Source organism: Cetorhinus maximus, chromosome 5 (assembly GCF_964194155.1).
Source record: "Cetorhinus maximus chromosome 5, sCetMax3.hap1.1, whole genome shotgun sequence".
Lineage (NCBI taxonomy): Eukaryota > Metazoa > Chordata > Chondrichthyes > Lamniformes > Cetorhinidae > Cetorhinus > Cetorhinus maximus.
Window position 1 is genome coordinate 69,585,804 of NC_135883.1, and position 18,157 is coordinate 69,603,960.

General features: G+C 41.9%; 1 protein-coding gene across 2 annotated transcripts in view; it reads right to left on the minus strand.

Moving 5' to 3' along the window:
• disc1 (DISC1 scaffold protein) overlaps nt 1-18,157 on the minus strand; it is a 186,870-nt gene that overhangs the window by 126,044 nt on the left and 42,669 nt on the right. For both annotated transcript variants that reach the window (XR_013576609.1, XM_078541966.1), the window contains 3 exons: nt 16,075-16,144; nt 10,720-10,858; nt 8,597-8,714 (listed from right to left, as the gene is read on the minus strand). Coding sequence is in view for 1 of the 2 variants with exons in the window: in XM_078541966.1 (XP_078398092.1) it covers nt 8,597-8,714; nt 10,720-10,858; nt 16,075-16,144 (327 nt within the window). In the remaining variant the exon portion in view is untranslated. The remainder of the gene's footprint in view (nt 1-8,596; nt 8,715-10,719; nt 10,859-16,074; nt 16,145-18,157) is intronic.

Here is an 18,157-nt window from a genome sequence, read left to right on the forward strand (position 1 = left end):
CACATGTGCCTACCCAGTCAACCTGTCTATATCCCTCTACGGCCTCTTTGCATCCTCCTTAATGCTTAGTTTCCCACCTTACTTTGAATCATCAGCAAATTTGGATACATTACACTTAGTCCCATCACCTAAGTCATCTATAATGCTTGTAAATAGCTGAGGCCCAAGTACTGATCCTTGAGGTACCCCACTATCTACAGCCTGTCAACTTGAAAATGTCTTATTTATTCCTACTTTGACTTTTGTCCATTAACTAACCCTCCATCTGTGCTAATATATTACCCCCATCCCATGAGCCCTAATTTTGTGTGGCACCTTATCGAATGTTTTTTTGAAAATCCAAATACACTAAACCCAATGGTTCCCCCTTATCCATTCTCCTAGTCACATCCTCACAACTTAACAGATTTGTCAAACACTATTTCCCTTTCATAAATCTATGTTGACTCTGCTAAATCATATTACCGTGTAACTAGCAGGGTACCTCAAGGATCAGTACTTGGGCATCAGCGATTTACAATCTATATTAATGACTTAGATGAGGGGACAGAATATAACATATCCAAATTTTGCTGTTGATACAAAGTTAGGTGGGAAAGTAAGCAATGAGGTAGACACAAAGAGGTTGCAGAGTGATAATAGACAGGTTGGGTGAGTAGGCAAGAAAATGGCAGATAGAATACAATGTGACAAAGAGTGAAGTCACCTCCACTTTGGTAGGAAAAATATAGAAGAATATTTTTAACCGGTAACTTTGGAAAGTATTTGCATTCAGAGAGACCTGGCTGTCCTTGTACACAAAGCACAGAGTTAATATGCAGATTCACCAAACAATTAGAAAGGCAAATGGTAGGTTATCTTTTGTTACAAAGGGAATATAGAGTGTGGTAGTAAAGAAGTCTTACTACAATTATACAGGGCATTGCTGAGGTCACTTGTAGTACTATGTGCAGCTTTGGTCTGTCTACCCAAGAAAGGACATATATGGCCTAGAGGAATTGCAAATAAGGTTCACTAGACTGGTTCCTGAACTAAGGGAATTGTCCTATGAGGAGAGATTGAGTAGACCAGGCCTATATTTCTAGTAGTTTAGAAGAATGAGAGATGATCTAATTGAAACATATACAATTCTTAAAGGGAATCTTGAACATGGGGTCACAGCATCAGAATAAGGATCTGGCTATTTAGGACTGAAATGAGGAGAAACTTCTTCATTCAAATAATTGTGAAGCTTTGGAAGTCTCTACCACAGAGAGCTGTGGATACTCAGCCATGCTCACTGGAGATTGTCCCAGTGGAACAGTTCCCTCTTTTCCCAGTAGTGGTGCCAATAACCCATGAAGCAAAATCCATGCCTCTCACACCACTCCTTCAGCCACATAATTAACCTTCTAACCTTTTTATCCCTATGCCAACTGGCACGTAGCTCTTGTAACAATTCAAAGATTACCCGCTTGGGGATTCTGCTTTTTAATTTACCCCCAAACTCTTAAAAATCTCTCAGCAGAACATCATTCGTAATTGGTCATATATGTCACTGGATCCTACTTGGGCTACAACAACTGGATCCTCCCCCCTCCCACTCCAAGTTCATCAGAAGGTGTCGTTAACTCTGGCACTGGGCAAACAGCACAACCTTTGGAGCATAAAGATCATTACAAATAGGAGCAGTAGGCCATTTGGTCCTCGAGCCTGCCCTGCCATTCAATAAGATTATGGCTGATCTGATTGTGGCCTGAACTCCACTTGCCTGCCTGACCCCACTAACCCCGGACTCCCTCATAGATCAAAAATCTGTCTAACACAGCTTTCAATTTATTACCTAGTCTCCACTGCTCTCTGGGGAAGAGGATTCAAAAGATTAATGACCCTCTCAAAGAAAATTCTCCTCAACTCCATCTTAAATGGGAGACCTTTAATTTTGAAACCGTGTCTCCTAGTTCTAGATTCCCCCACGAGGGGAAACATCCTTTCAGGATCTACCCTGTCAAGCCTCCTCAGAATCTTTTATGTTTCAATAAGAACCCTCTCATTCTTCTGAACTCCAATGAATATAGGCCCAACCTTCTCAGTTGTTCCTCATAAGACCACTCCTTTGTCCCAAGAATCAACCAAGTGAACCTTCTCCGAGCTGCCTCCATTGCAAGTAGTGCTGTAGTCAGTGCTCTAGGTGTGGTCTCGTCAATATCTTATACAGTTGTAGCAAGACTTATCAACTTTTATACTCCATCCCCCTTACAATAAAGGCCAGCATTCTACTTGCCTTCTTAATTACTTGCTGTATCTGCATGCTAACTTGTTTGTGATTCATGTATGAGCACACCCGATTTCTCTGTACCGCAACATTCTGCAATTGCTCTCCATTTCTATTCCACTCACTTAACTAATCCATTTCCCTTTTCAGACTCTCTGCGTCTTCTTCACAACTTGCTTTCCTTCCTATCTTTGTTTAGTCAGCAAATGTGGCTACTATAGACTCACTCTGGAATTTTCCACCCCCGTTGGCAACGGGCATCGTGACGGGCATGAGTGGACAATATGGCGAGAAGGCCAAAAATCGGTTTTACACCATCGTGAAACCAGTTTGCAATTGTCTGCTCTACCAGTCAATGGCAGACCGTGTTTCCCATCGCCGGATGTCAGTAACATAATTTTAATATATTTGCATCTAATTATAATCCCCACTTGCCAGAATCATCCACGCATGTCGGCATGATTGCACACTGACATTTTTCACTTGGGACTTCGAGGTTTATTTACCTACCTTTCTTCGGGCAGCACTTAGAATCATTAGCGCCAGACTTCACACAGGCAGCACTACATCACGTTTAGGGGGGGGCTCACCAGAGCAGCTGTAAGGCAAGGGTGGTTTATCAACAGCTGCAAGTCTAGGGCTTGCTTGAGGAAGGAGGTGAAGTGGCCTCAGGCAAGGGAAGAGGCTGCAGGGTGAGGGCTGTACTGGGGAAAGGGGAGCACATGTTGATCTGTGCAAGTGGCCTCAAGATGGTGAGGGCTGAGGAAGCAGTCTCTAGAGGAGTTGAGGCCAGATGGTGATGCGAGGGTGTGTGTGAGAGAGTGAGTGGTGATGTTGTTGAGCTGGCAGTGAGTGCAATGCCAGTGAATGTGTGATGGCCTTGTGAATGTGAGAGTTTAGAGTGATGAGATGATTGCCTTACCCTGGTGGCACAGATGAGGTCATTCATCCATTTTCTTTGCTGGATGGCCTACCTCTTCTGTGCAGCATTGGCACCGACCACCTCTGTCACCGCCTCCCAAGCCAGAGTGGTGAGACTGACTGGCCTCCTGCAGCCAGAGCGGGGGCTAGAGGACATCATGGCGGGCCTCCACAGTGTCCACAAAGTGACCCAGGGATGCGTCACTGAATCGGGGGGCTGCACTCTTCTTGGATTTTGAGGCCATGTCTTCACCGGTGCCCTCCTGGGCTGCAAGCATTGAGAAGTGTTCGCGCAGCTGCTGTTTAAATATGGCACCCTGTGTGAGGAAGCAGCAAGGTAAAGGTGTAGCAGGCAACTTGGAGGACGCCCACCAGCAAGACGGCATGTTTCCTGTGGCTGCACAATTAATAAGGCGGGAATGGGACAACACGGAGCGAAAAGTCACCATTGCGGACAGCGGGTAAAACGTCCTTTTACTGCCCACTACCTCACTTAGTGTAAATCTGGGATGATTCCGTCCTCTGTCTCTTCATTCAAGTCATTAGTATAGATTGTAAATAGTTGAGGCCCCAGCACTGATTCCTGCAGTGCCCCACTAGTTACAGTTTGCCAACCTGAAAAATGACCCATTTATCTTGATTCCTGTCTTTCTTGTTAGTTAGTCAATCCTCCATCCATGCTAATATATCACCCCAGCATCATGAGCTCTTATTTTGTGCAGTAACCTTTTATGTGGCATCTTATCGAGTGCCATTTGGGAAATCCAAATTATGATATATCTACTGGTTCCTCTTTATCCACCCTGTTGTTACATCCTTAAAGTGCACTAATAAATATATCAAACAAAATTTCCTTTTCATAAACCATGCTGACTCTTCTTGATTGAATTATGATTTTCTAAATGTGCTGCTACTATTTTCTTAATAATAGTCTAGCATTTTTCCAGTGACAGATATTAGGTTAACTGGCCACAGTTTCCTGCTTCTGTCTCCCTCCTTTCTTGAATAGAGGTGTAGCATTTGAAGTTTTCCAATCCTCTTGGACCTCTCCAGAATCTAAGGAATTTTGGAAGATTACAACCAATGCATCTACTATCTTTGCAGCCACTTCTTTTAGGACCCTAGAATGCAGGCCATCAGGTCCAAGGGACTTGTCAGCCTTCAGTTCCATTAGTTTTCCCAATACTTTTTCTCTAGTGATCGTGATTGTTTTATGTTCCTGCCTCCCTTTTGCCAGCTTGATTTTCTATTATTATTGAGAGGCCTTTTGTGTCTTATACTGAGGGGACAGATTCAAAATACTTGTTCAAAGTTTCTGCCATTTCATTGTTTCCCATTATTAATGTCCCAGTCTCTTCCTTTTTATATACTTGTAGAAGCTTTTACTGCCTTTTTTCTCTCTTGCTAGCTACTCTCATTCTAATTTCTCCCTCTATCATTTTTTAGTCGTTCTTTGCTGGTTTCTAAAATGTTCCTAATCTTCTGACCTACCACTAATCTTCGCAGAATTGTACCCCTTTTCTTTCAATCTGATACCATCCTTAACTTCCTTAGTTAGCCACAGATAGAATCTTCAAGAAGGCTGCACTTTCTCAATAGAATATAACTTTTGTTGAGAGTTACGAAACAATGGCAGACATTTGAGATATGTATCTATCATCTTACTTTTTAACCTATTTTCCCAGTCTAGTCAACTCTGTCTTCATACCTTTGCGGTTGCCTTTTGTTTAAGTTTAAGACCCAAGTGTCGTACCCTCAAACTTGTCATGAAACTAACATTTTTTTTCATTATATTATTGTAGTTTATTGTAAGTAGGTTTAGGGGTGTGAGTGTGGATGGTTGTCTGTGTAGCTGATTTAATTGAATTAGAGTCAGATAGATTGCAAGTTTGAAATTATCAAAAGAAGTTAGGGGTAAAAGGCATTTGGAATGCTGGCGATTAAAAATAGGTGAGGGCCTAGCATGTAGGGTGTGAAAGAAAGTTGCATTTTTAGATAAGTGAAGGGGTTGTTTAGGTTTCAAAGGGATGATAGGATGTTTACAACTAACAAGATAAGCAAGGCCAAGCAGTATATTTATTTTCCTCAAAGGTATTGACCATATTGGCACCATTTTTATATTAAGGGAAAAGTAAATTTCCAAAGACATAAAGAACAGTGGAATATACAGATTAAAGAGAGCGAAACATATACAAGGAGGAATGGAAGGCTGTGTGAGGGGCCATGTAAAATCTAAGAGCACCATGTAAAACAGCCCTGGGGAAACCTCCAGCCACTTTTGCGGAAATCTGCTGTGTTCTGTAACCAAAGGTGGAGGAAAGCCTTTGGAATTCCACTGTCAAGTGGGTGCTGTGGTAAACTTGCTGGCTTGCTCTTTAAATTTAAAATCTATTTTGGACTGTTGCCTTAAAGGGGGTGTGTAGTTGGGAGTCAGGTTTATTAGGAATTTTGGAATTTGTTATAGTATTAAGTAACTGATACCTTATATATGTGCTTGAAATCTTTTCTTTTGTTAATAAATGTTTTGTTTTAGTTTTTAAAATCTCTAAAGGTGCTAGTGGACTCATTACTTCTGAATTCAGTGCACAAATCTTCTCATAATAAATACAAATCGCAAAACTGTTGGGATAGCATGGCCAAGTTTTCCTTGTGGATTTGGTCCGCCTGGCACGTATCACCTGCCACTTCATAACAAACAGAATATAAAATTCTAACATGTTATAAATCATTCTTGCCTCAAGGATCCTTTACTATGAAATTATTAATCTTGTCTCATTACAAATGACCAGATCTAAAATGGTCTGTTCCTTGGTTGGTTCCAGAGCGTATTGTTCTGAGAAACTGTCCAAAATACAATATGAACTCATCCACCAAGCTAACTTTGCACATTTAATTCATCCAATCTGCATGAGGGTTAAAATTGCCCATGATTATTGCAGCACCTTTCTTATAAGCCTCCATTATTTCTTGATTTATAATAAGTCCTATTGTGCAGCCACTATTAGGGGGCCTCTAAACTACTCCACTGCTGACTTTTTTTCCCTTGTTATTTCTCATCTCCACCCAAAATGATTCTACATCTTGATCTTCTGAGCCAAGATCATTTCTCACTGCTTTACTGATCTCATCCTTTAAAGGAGCTATCCCACTTCCTTATCCTTTCTTCCTATCCTTCCAAAATGTCAAATACCTTTGAACATTCAGTTCCTAGCTTTGGTTACTTTGCAAACTCATCATCATATCATAACCATTATTTATATGTGTGCTATCAATTCATCCAACTTGTTAAGAATGCTGCATGCACTCAGACAAAGAGTCTTTAATTCTGTCTTTTTACCATTTTTTCCCCGACTCTGACCCCATTGCTGGTGCACTCTTATTCTTGTATGCTCAGTCTCTTCTCATCACACTCTGGTTATTGTTACCCATATCGCTAACCTGCACTATTAACTTGTCCTTTCTCATGAACTTTCCAAATCTCCCCTCACATGAACCCTTCCCCCAACTATGTAATTTAAATCTCTCTCTGCAGCTCCAGTTATATGATTTTCCAGGACACTGGTCCCAGTGTGGTTCAAGTAGAGCCCATCCCAATGGTACAGCTTCCACTTTCCCCAGCACTGGTGCCAGTGTCCCATGAATCAAAACCCATTTCTCCCAAACCAGTCTTTGAGTCATGCATTCAACTCTGATCTTACTTACCTTAAGTCAATTTGCCCATGAACTCCCAGTCCTGGTTGCAGAGAATAGTATCTATTCCTGACTGCACAGATTCCTATCACTAGTATATTTCTTTTCACTCCCCTCACTTGACTTGCTTCCTGAATGATTGTGCAATGGCCAGTTTGTCCATCCATCCTGCAGCCCTTGTTCTCATCCATACAGAAAGGAAATACCTGATACCTGCTGGCCAAAGTCAAGGGCTGACACTCCTCCATCCCGATATCCCCATATCTGCCTAACTTGTAGTCACATCCTCCTGTCCTTGATCACATTGACCACCTCTAAAGTCCTACTTAACCGAGAGATTGTGACTGCCTCCTGGAACAAAGGGTCCATGTAACTCTCTCTGATGCCCTGTAATGTCTGCCGCTCAGACTCCAACTCAACCACTCTGTGCCAAAGTTCCTCAAATGCAACCACCACAGATATAGTTGGCTGGGATTGCAATGTTCTCCCCAGCTCCCAGATGCTGTAGTTATGGCACATAGCCTGCCCTGCCATGTCCATCTAACCTTATTTATTTGATTAGTTAATTAATTACAAATTCAGTAAAGTAATAAAGTAATAATATAGCAAGTTACAGTTTCCTAGCTTAGCGACCAAAGAAAACACTCAACTGCCACTGGAGATTAAGAATGAAGTTAAAAGTAACATCCCCTTCCCCCTCTGCCTGAGACACGGTTGACCATACCATCTTCCTCCAGTGCTGCTCCTCCATTGTCCAGCTGGGTGGCACTCCATTAGCCCGGTTCCATGCTTACCTATCCAATCCAGCCTTCCTTCCCTCTCCTGCACCGTTATCTTTGAGTACCCCAAGAACTGATCCTTGGACCCTTCTATTACTAATCTACATTCTGCTCCTTTGCAATGTCATATTCTGCATGTACACTAATGACACCCAGCTGTACCTCAGCACCATCTCTCTCAACCCCTCCATTATGTTGAATTCTTCATACTATTTGTTCAACATTGGGTACTGATTGAGCAGGAATTTCCTCAGACTAAATACTGAGCAGACTGAAGCAATTGCCTTCGATTCCTGCCACAAATTCTATTCCTTAGCCACCAGCTCCATTCCTCACCTAGGCAACTGTCTGAAGCTGGATCAGACCTTTCACAATGTTGGTGTTGTTTCTGACCGAGATGAGCTTCTGAGCTCCACGTATCCATTCCATGACCAAAACTATCAACTCTGTAACAATGCCCAACTCTGCCCCTGCTTCAACCCATCTTCCGCTGAGACCTTTATGCCTTTAACTGCCTGTATCTTAACTCACACTAAATCCAATTCACCCAGCAACCCTGAGGTCACCGACCTACACTAGCTCCTATGAAGTGCCTTAGATCATTTTACTAGGTTAAAGGTGCTATATAAATGCAAGTTGTTGCTTTTATTTCGCACAGAAAGAAACTTTGCAGTGTAATTCAAATGTGGAGTCATTTAGCGAATACTTAGGCAAGAGCAACAAGAAGTTCAGATGGTTGGCTCTCAACCGCACATACACAGAGCTCCATTTTCACAAATTATTTCAATTTGATAAATTATATTTTCACAAATGTGTATACAACCTTTTCATAAATTTAAGTTTCAAAGATGTTCTACAGGAACCAATGAATTAACCATATAATTTACTTCAATGATAATATTAAAATTAAAAAGGACATTGACTGTATAAGTGTGTATAACTCATCACATACCTGTAACTGTTGTTTGTCTAGGATAAGCTGTTTTCTCCTTGACCATGATATCTGTAGATTATCAGGATTTGAATCTGAATATTTATCTTCTACACTTTGCAGTAAACTACCTGCATTGCTAAACAGACGTTTACAAAAAGTTACAAAGTATTGAAATGTATATTCTTTGTACCTGAAACACTAGCATGTCCAAAATCCAAAAGCTTTTATGTTAGAAAACAGGATTTCTATTCAAGAACCAATGCTGTTAGCTATTGCCTAATTTCTTTAGTTTTTGCCTTTGATACAGTTTCAACAGATTTCACCCATGAAGGTTGTCAGGACATTAGAAACACTTAAATAAGATGAGGATAAGTTAAACTAAAGCGAGAGAGTCCAAGCTTTTTATTTTCATGTCTAACATGTAACTTGGGAGCAGCAGGGTGGCGCAGTGTTTAGCGCTGCTGCCAGGGACCCGGGTTCGATCCTAACCTCAGAAGTCTGTCTGTATGGAGTTTGCACATTCTCCCTGTGTCTGTGTGGGTTTCCTCCGGGTGCTCCGGTTTCCTCCCACCCTCCAAAGGCATGCTAGTTAGGTGGATTGGCTTCGGTAAATTGTGTGTCAGTGTGTATGCATGTGAGCGTGTGCCCTGTGAAGGACTGGTGTCCCGTTCTGGGTGTACCTCACCTAGTGCCCAGCTCCGACTCCCCGCGATCCTGAATTGGATGAAGTGGTTCTGGAAAAGTGAGTGAGTGAGTGTAACTTGGATCAGTGGATCACATGTAAATTATAAATTTACCATCTATTATTAATTTACTTATATTGTAAGGTGCTGTTACCAGATCATTTTTAGGATTTTACCCAAAAAAGGGACAACAGCATTAAGAACAGCTCTTTATAAACTTCTTGATTCACAAAATTCAAACAAGAAAAATCAGAGAGTAGTAAAAATAGAAGTCTGTTGCCAAAACTTTGTCGGTTGGATTGCCAAAATTTGTGGGCTGAACAAGATCCACTGGGAAATTAGAGGGGAAACTGAAATCATAGCACAGGGAAGTGATTAAAATCTAAAAGTACAATTTTCATGAATCTACAGCGAGGATTCCATCAACACACATGCATTGCGATTAAAAAAACTCAAGTAATTCTAATGAGTATAACCTTTCAGGTAGATACAAAAGATCCCATTCCATCATTTTGAAAAGCAGGGGAGTTAACCCCAGTATCTGGGCCAATATTTATCCCTCTGCCGACAATTTAAAGCAAATTATTTGGTAATTCTACCAAATTGTGGAACCTTGCTGGCTACTGTGCTTCCTGCATTATGCTAGTGGCTGCATTTGAGAAGTACACAAAAGTGTTCTGATGAAAGGTCACAAATCTGAAAGGTTAACTTTGTTTCTCTCTCCACAGATATAGCTAGACCTGCTGAGTATTTGTAGCATTTCCTGTTTTTACTTCAAAAGTACTTCATTACTTTAAGATGACCTGAGCTCATGAAAGGCACAACATAAATACAATTCTTTTTATTCAACTCTCTCTCTCAGAACCTGGCGATCTTTAGTTAAACCATGGGTCTCTAAGTTTTTCGTTTTTATGAGCTGCTTTGGTGCATATTAAAGAGCCTCAGAGGCCACACAAAGTTTAAACCTATGTGCCGGTTGGGATGCATATATAGTTCCCATCACTTATAGCATAGAAGTGGTGCTAACCTGATTTATGTACTTTCGAACCTCAGGACATGAAAGGACATCAGTGTATCTGTTCCAGACCCCAGCTACTGGCTAGAAATGGCAAAGGTCAGAATACCCTACAGCTTACAATGGAACTGCTCTGGGATTCAGAGGCAATATAATTGCTGTCACTAGTGAAATCCAGAGGAGAGGGAGTTCCCACCCTTAGATCCCAATAGTGGCTATATATGTACATCTATATATATCTATATACTTTGTGTGCCCTTTGTTGCTAATTTTAATCAGTGTGCATTATATGATCACAGCATATATATATGCTATGTATAATCAATTTCTTCTTTAAATTTATGTTTATATCTAAATCTGTCAACATTTCCTTCTTCCTTTACATACACTGGCTTTTCTTTTCAGTTTTATTTATATTCAGATTATTAGAATAATGTGCATACTTATGGTGCTCAACAACTTGTGCTTGAAGTTTAACTTCTTGCAGAAATCTTGCAATACAAGGATGGTAGGAAGGCAGCTGGAACTTTAAGGAACTCTTCTCCCTTTTCAATTCTGCTAATTTCTTGTTGAACTTGTCAGCTACAACAAAATCAAATTATAATTTAAAAACTGTTGACACAATTGCTATACTTCAAAAATGAAAACTAAGTTTATTTACAACATGAGAATGAGACTTAAGGTTTAAGATTGATCCACTGAACAATTGTTTGTCAGTATGCAAATTATCAAAAGCAAATTAGACATACTTGCACAGCATAGTTCCAAAGAAATTTTAGTTAATGCTAAAAATAATTAACTATATATAGAATAGCAGTGGAATAGCAAATTTAGCAGAAAAACCATCTAAAGCTAAGCACAGATAATTCAGTGCAGTATTGGAGATGCAAGACTCCAGTGCCATAACCAACTGTAGTGTAGATTCTTCAACCAAAAATTAGAGAAATCTCATAACAAAACAGAAATAGAATGAAGCCTGCAAAGTGACTGTCACTGCAGGTCAAATTAACGGTTGTTTTCTGTGCCATTTGTGTGCCTTTTGTTGATAACTTTAATCGGTGTGCATTATATGATCACAGCATTTTTAGTTGAGTATGATATTTGCACAACTGCATAAGTCACCAGGTGATCCAGGTGAGAATGTGAATGAACTAGGATGTGTCCACTCAGAAACCTCGTTTTAACTGAAGAGGGTTTGTGCTACATGGGAGACAAATTTACATGACTACATCGTCATGATGTCACTGAACGGCTGCAGGGCATCCTGAAGCGGGAGGGTGATAAGGCAGAGGTCATGGTACATGACATAGGTAGAAAGAGGGATGAGGTCCTGCATCAAAAATTCAGAGTTAGGCAGTAGACTAAAAAGTAAGACCTCTCAGGGTGTAATCTCTGGATTACTCCAAGTGCCACGTGCGAGCGAGCTCAGAGATAGGAGAATAGCGCAGATTAATACGTGGCTTAAGAATTGGTGCAAGAGGGAGCGTTTTAGATCCTGGATCACTGGGACCATTTCTGGGGAAGGTGGGACCTGTACAAGCAGGACGGTCTACATCTGAACCAGAGCGGGACTAACATCCTTGCAGGCGGGTTTGCTAGTGCTGTTGGGAGGAGTTTAAACTAATTCGGCAGGGGGAGGGGACACAGAATGTTAGCAGAATAGGGACACATCATAATACAGTAAAACAATCAAGTCAAAGGGAGTACAGCTGCATTAAGGTTCAAGGGAGTAAGGCAAGGCTGGATGGCCTCTACTTTAACGCCAGGAGTATTACAGGTAAAATGGATGAGTTAAGGGTGAGGATTGATACGTGGAATTGTGATATAGTAGCCATCACTGAGACATGGTTGAGGGGGGACAGGATTGGCAGCTCAACATTGCGGGGTATAGAATCTTCAGGCGAGACAGGGGAAGAGGTAAAAGAGGAGGAGGCATTGCCTTATTAGTTAAGGAGTCAGTTACTGCGGTAAGGAGAGATGATATCTTGGAGGGGGCATCGAATAAGGCTTTGTGGGTAGAGCTTAGGAATAAAAAAGGGGCAGCCACATTGTTAGGTGTTTATTATAGACCCCCAGATAGTCACGGGGAAATTGAGGAGCAAATATGTGCACAATTTGCAGAGGTGTGTAAAAACAATAACAATACTAGACACTAGGAAGTTCTGAGGAACAAAGGGACCTTGGCGTGTGTGTCCATTGATCTCTGAAGGTAGAGGGGCATGTTAGTGGGGTGGTGAAAAAGGCATATGGGACACTTGCCTTTATCAATTGAGGCAAAGATTACATAATTAGGGAGGTCATGTTGGAGTTGTATAGAACCTTGGTGAGGCCACAGCTAGAGTACTGTGTGCAGTTCTGGTCGCCACATTATAGGAAGGATGTGATTGCACTGGACGGGGTGCTGAGGAGATTCACCAGGATGTTGCCTAGGATGAAACATTTAAGTTATGAAGAGGTTGAATAGACTTGGGTTGTTTTCATTGAAGCAGAGAAGACTGAGGGGTGACCTGATCGAGGTGTAAAAGATTATGAGGGGCATGGACAGGGTGGATAGGGAGCAGCTATTCCCCTTAGTTGAAGGGTCAGTCAGGAGGGGACATGAGTTCAAGGTGAGGGGCAGGAGGTTTAGAGGGGGGATGTGAGGAAAAACTTTTTTACCCAGAGGGTGGTGACAGTCTGGAATGCGCTGCCTGGGAGGGTGGTGGAGGCAGGTTGCCTCACATCCTTTAAAAAGTACCTAGATGTGCACTTGGCACGTCATAACATTCAAGACTATGGGCCAAGTGCTGGTAAATGGGATTAGGTAGGTAGGTCAGGTGTTTCTCACATGTTGGTGCAGACTCGATGGGCCGAAGGGCCTCTTCTGCACAGTGTGATTCTGTGAGGCTCAGGCAATTTTAACTCCTGGACCTCATTTATATGTGGGGATGCTGACTCCGTGTTGAACCTGGCAGGAATGATGTGGAAACCAATCAGTGGGTGGGAAGAGGCAAAAACTGGGGATCCAAGAGAAAAATCCCAATATATAAATTAATATCTTTAATCAACAATTAGATGTCTTAGAAATAAAATGTTGGAACTGAAAGCATACATTGCAAATTAATATTCAAACATGGTTTAACTCAGAAGATTGGAGTCAGGAATTTTCAGGAATATAGGTTGTTCTGAAGAATGCAAATGACAGGAAAAAGAAGACATTACGCAAGATAATCTCGATATCATGAAAACTGAAAATATTTTAGGGGAAGAAAAACAAATGAAATAGTTCAGCTGGATCTAAAAGAAATTGTCACAGGACTAAGTTAACAATTGGATTTTTCTACATGCATCCAGGACAAATGAAGCAAGCCAACAGTATTTTACAGGTTACAAAAGATTGTACAGCTAATAACTTTGTAACAATAGGTGACCTCAAACAATTCAATATTAAGTGGAATGGCAAATGGAAGTGTGGAGACATAAGTTGAACTAGTAAATTTGGCATAAAACTGCTTCCAGATGCAATATAATGGATTCCATTGGGAAAGTTCACATCTAGAATGAGTTCCAGCAGCAATCAGGAAGATAGACACAACTCAGCATAACAGTATTTATGAAGATGGGTAATCATCATCCAATTCGCTTCACTCCACATGATATCAAGAAACAGCTGAATGCACTGGATACTGCAAAGGCTATGGGGGCCCTGGCAATATTCTGGCAATAGTACTGAAGACTTGTGCTCCAGGACTTGCCACTCCCCCAGCCAAGCTGTTCCAGTACAGCTACAACATTGGCATCTACCTGGCAATGTGAAGAATTGCCCAGGTATGTCCTGGACACAAAAGCAGGACAAATCCAACCTGGCCAATTACTGCCCCACATCTACTCTCGATCATCAGTAAAGTAATGAAAAGGGTCATCAACAGTGCTATCAAGCAGCACTTGCTTAACAATAACCTGCTCACTAACACCCAGTTTGGGTTCCACGAGGGCCACTCAGAACCAAGGCTGTAATGAGTCAGGAGCTAAAATGGACAAAAGAGCTGATCTCCCCAGGTGAGGCGAGAGTGACTGCCCTTGACATCGGCAGCACTTGACCGAGTGTGGCATCAAGGAGCCCTAGCAAAGCTGGAGTTAATGGGAATCAGGGGGAAAACTCTCCACTGGTTGGAGTCACACCTAGCACAAAGTAAGATGGTTGTGGTTGCTGGAGGCATGTCATCTCATCTCCATGATTGCACAATGTTCAACACCATTTGTGACTCCTCAGATACTGAAGCAGTCCATGTCCAAATGTAGCAAGACCTGGACAATATCCAGGCTTGGGCTGACAAGTGGCAAATAACATTCACGCCACACAAGTGCCAGACAATGACCATCTCCAACAAGAGAGAATCCAACCATCACCCATTGATGTTCAGTGGCACTACTGTCACTGAATCCTACACTATCAACATCCTGAGGTTACCACTGACCAGAACTGGGCTAGCCATATAAATACTATGGCTACAAGAACAGGTCAGAGGCTAGGAATCATGCGACAAGTAACTCATTTCCTGACTCCCCAAAGCCTGTCCACCATCTACAACATGCAAGTCAGGAGTGTGATAGAATACTCTCCACTTGCCTAGATGAGTGCAGCTCTCACAACGCTCAAGAAGCTTGACACCATCCAGCCCACTTGATGGGCACCACACCCACAAACATTCACTCCCTCCACCACCGACGCACAGTAGCAGCAGTGTGCACCATCTACAAGATGCACTGCAGGAATTCACCAAGGCTCCTTCGACAGCACCTTCCAAACCCACGACCACTACCATCTAGAAAAATAAGGGCAGTAGATAAATGGGAACGCCACCACCTGGAAGTTCCCCTCCAAGCCACACACCATCCTGATTTGGAAATATATCACCATTACTTCACTGTTGTTGGGACAAAATCCTAGAACTCCCTCCCTTACAGCACTGTGGGTGTACCTACACCACAGGGACTGCAGCGGTTCAAGGCGGCAACTCAGCACCACCTTCTCAAGGGCAACTAGAGATGGGCAATAAATGCTGGCCCAGCTAGCGAAGCCCACATCCCATGAATAAATTTAAAAAGTCAAATGTGAAATCTGACAAACAGAGCTAGTTAAGGCCAGAACCAAAACATATAATTTTAAGAAATCAACCCACAATAAAATGAGGGAGAAACTAAAATGTAATTAAAGACAAACAGAAAGCCCCAACTTCTACTCATTGGAGGTTAAAATCAGCAATTTGCCTTGTGGAGCATCCAGAAAGATGGTGGTGTAGTGGTAATGTCACTGGGCTAATAATCCAGAGGCCCAGGCTGATGCTCTGCGGGCATGGGTTCAAATGGCAGCTGGTGGAATTTAATTTCAATTAATAAATACAATTAATTTTTAAAATTCTGATACTGAAAGTTAGTCTCAGTAATAGTGACCATGAACTATTATGGATTGTCAGGGAAAAAAAATCTGGTTCACTAATGTTCTTTAGGAAAGGAAATCTGCTGTCCCTACCTGATCTGGCCTCTAAGTGACTCCAGGTCCACAGCAATGTGGTTAACTTTCAACTGTTCTTAAGGGATTGGCAACAAATGTTGGCCTTGCCAACAATGCCCAAACCCATTTCACTATCATATTCACAGCCCATTTATACATCAACACAATGGGACATATAACTTTTCAGTCCTATGCATTATAAGGAAATTCAGCTCATGTTCTCAAAAGGAACATAATTCCCTGGCTAATATAACATTTTAGAATAATGCAATTAACAATTATGGCAAAATCCAACAGGGCTCACCTTTCTCATAATCATCGTCCTGTATAGCCTTCTTCTGAAGATTCTTCAGCTTTAAGATCAAAGATTGAAGCTACAGATTAAAACAGAAAAGGTCTAAAGGTAAAAACTAGAACAGAAACATATTTATAATGCAACTTACAGGCACATTTGAACATTTCCAAAATGAATCCTTTGAAAATGGTGAATTTCACCATAACCAATATTCAACCTGTACAGATCTCTGCAGATCTTTTATAACAAAAAGGTATGGTTTGTGCAGGATCTGCTTCCTGACACCAGATGACATATAATACACACACAGATGGATAAGAAATAAGCGTAAACACATAACTTTGTAAACATATTTATTATTTCTTACACATTGCACATACACAAAATATTCCTTCCTTTAGTGCCAGCTGTTGACTATACCAGCTAGTCACAATCAACTTTGCTCCTCAAAAAGGTGTCATGCAGAAAGCTCAGCAAGATTTCCATGACATCAGTGTCAGATCTACTTATGAATAGAGTAGAAAAGTAGCTGAGTCAATTCAGATAATTTGGTTCTGCACAGATTTTACCCAATGTATGTGAGGGTAGCACACTGGTATGTGAAGTGCCCTCATCATGCCTCCAAGAAATTGGACAGCATCACTGTCTGAGTGATATGAGCCAGCACAAAGCATTGTTCAACCACTACTTCTTTACTGGAGTATTCCCCATCACACCTCCATGTTAATGTTTAATTTTCTATCTGACTTGAGCTGGTTTCTGCTCTTTGCAGACCCATATCCTGGAGATCTCTCTGGAACAATCAAAATTAGATATAATAACAGGAGCAATATGATTCTAGCAAATGAGGTGATCCCTTTTTAAAAGAACAGTAGACAGTGTAACCAGATATCAGAAACCGGAAAGGATGCATAATTTTCAATGTGTATTTAGGAATGGAGAGCTGGCATTGACTGAAGAAGTCAACTTAAACCAAAATATTTATTCACTGAATGTGCTTCAGTGGATTGATATTAAGACAACATTGGCTGGAAATTTCCATGCCCAATTGGGATGGGGGTTTTCGGTGATGAGATCAGAAAGTCTTGAGAGAAGGCCCTAGCTGCGTTCCCCCAGCGACATAAATCCAGGAAGGGATTGTCCCCTCCCCCCATCCATGGTGGGCCACATATACTGCTGTTGAAAGTCGGGAACTTAATTTGAATACATTTGCATCTCATTGTGACCACACATCAGAATCACCCCGCCACATCAAACTTAGTGCCACATCGGTGTGATTTTAGAACAGCATGATTTACAACTGCCTTTAAAAGGCATGCACCTGGCGACCTGAACTTCGAGGGGAACTCGGAGGTGAGTGCACACAATTTAGTGCAGCACTTGCGAGGATCCCAATGCAAGGAAGCAGCTTCACGGATTCTGAGGGGGTTCATAGGCAAGTCTCCACAGCGGCTTCTTTGTGCCTGGCTTGTGGTGCTGTGGCAAAGGCAACAGTGCCGGAAAGAAGGGAGAGAAGGGAACCTCGGGGCAAGGGCTACAGTGCCAGAGAGATTGGAAGCTTGGGGCAAGGGCTACATGCGCGTAGGGGTAATGGCAGCACAGACTGAAGGTTGCACACGAACACATGCAGTGGGGGAGGGGTTAAGAAAACAGCCAGGCAAATGGAAAAACATGTCAAAGATGAGCACTCTTCCACAGCTGAGACCCTTTAGCTTTAGCTCAATTGACATGCTTGGAGTCAGGCTAGTCAAGCAAATGTGCCCACTCAAGCAGCACTAATTCCTCACAGTGCCAATGATTGCTCCTCTACTTTTAACCCCTCACGCGCAGACTTCAAAATCGAACGAGTGCTATGCTGCTGCATAACCACTGGGCAAGTTTGAGGATGTCCTTGGGAAAAGTGGCCATGGAACACTGATGGAGGGGTGCGCTCCTAAACCCTTGCATTATATTTAAGTAGACATTGAAAAGTCACTCTCATGGTCCAAGCAAAGCGCAAAGCCTTGGGAGTGCAGGTTAAGACAATACCTGAGTCTGACATGAGAGTTCAGGAGGCAGTCGAGTGGCCGAAGCTGTCGCCACTTGGTCATGT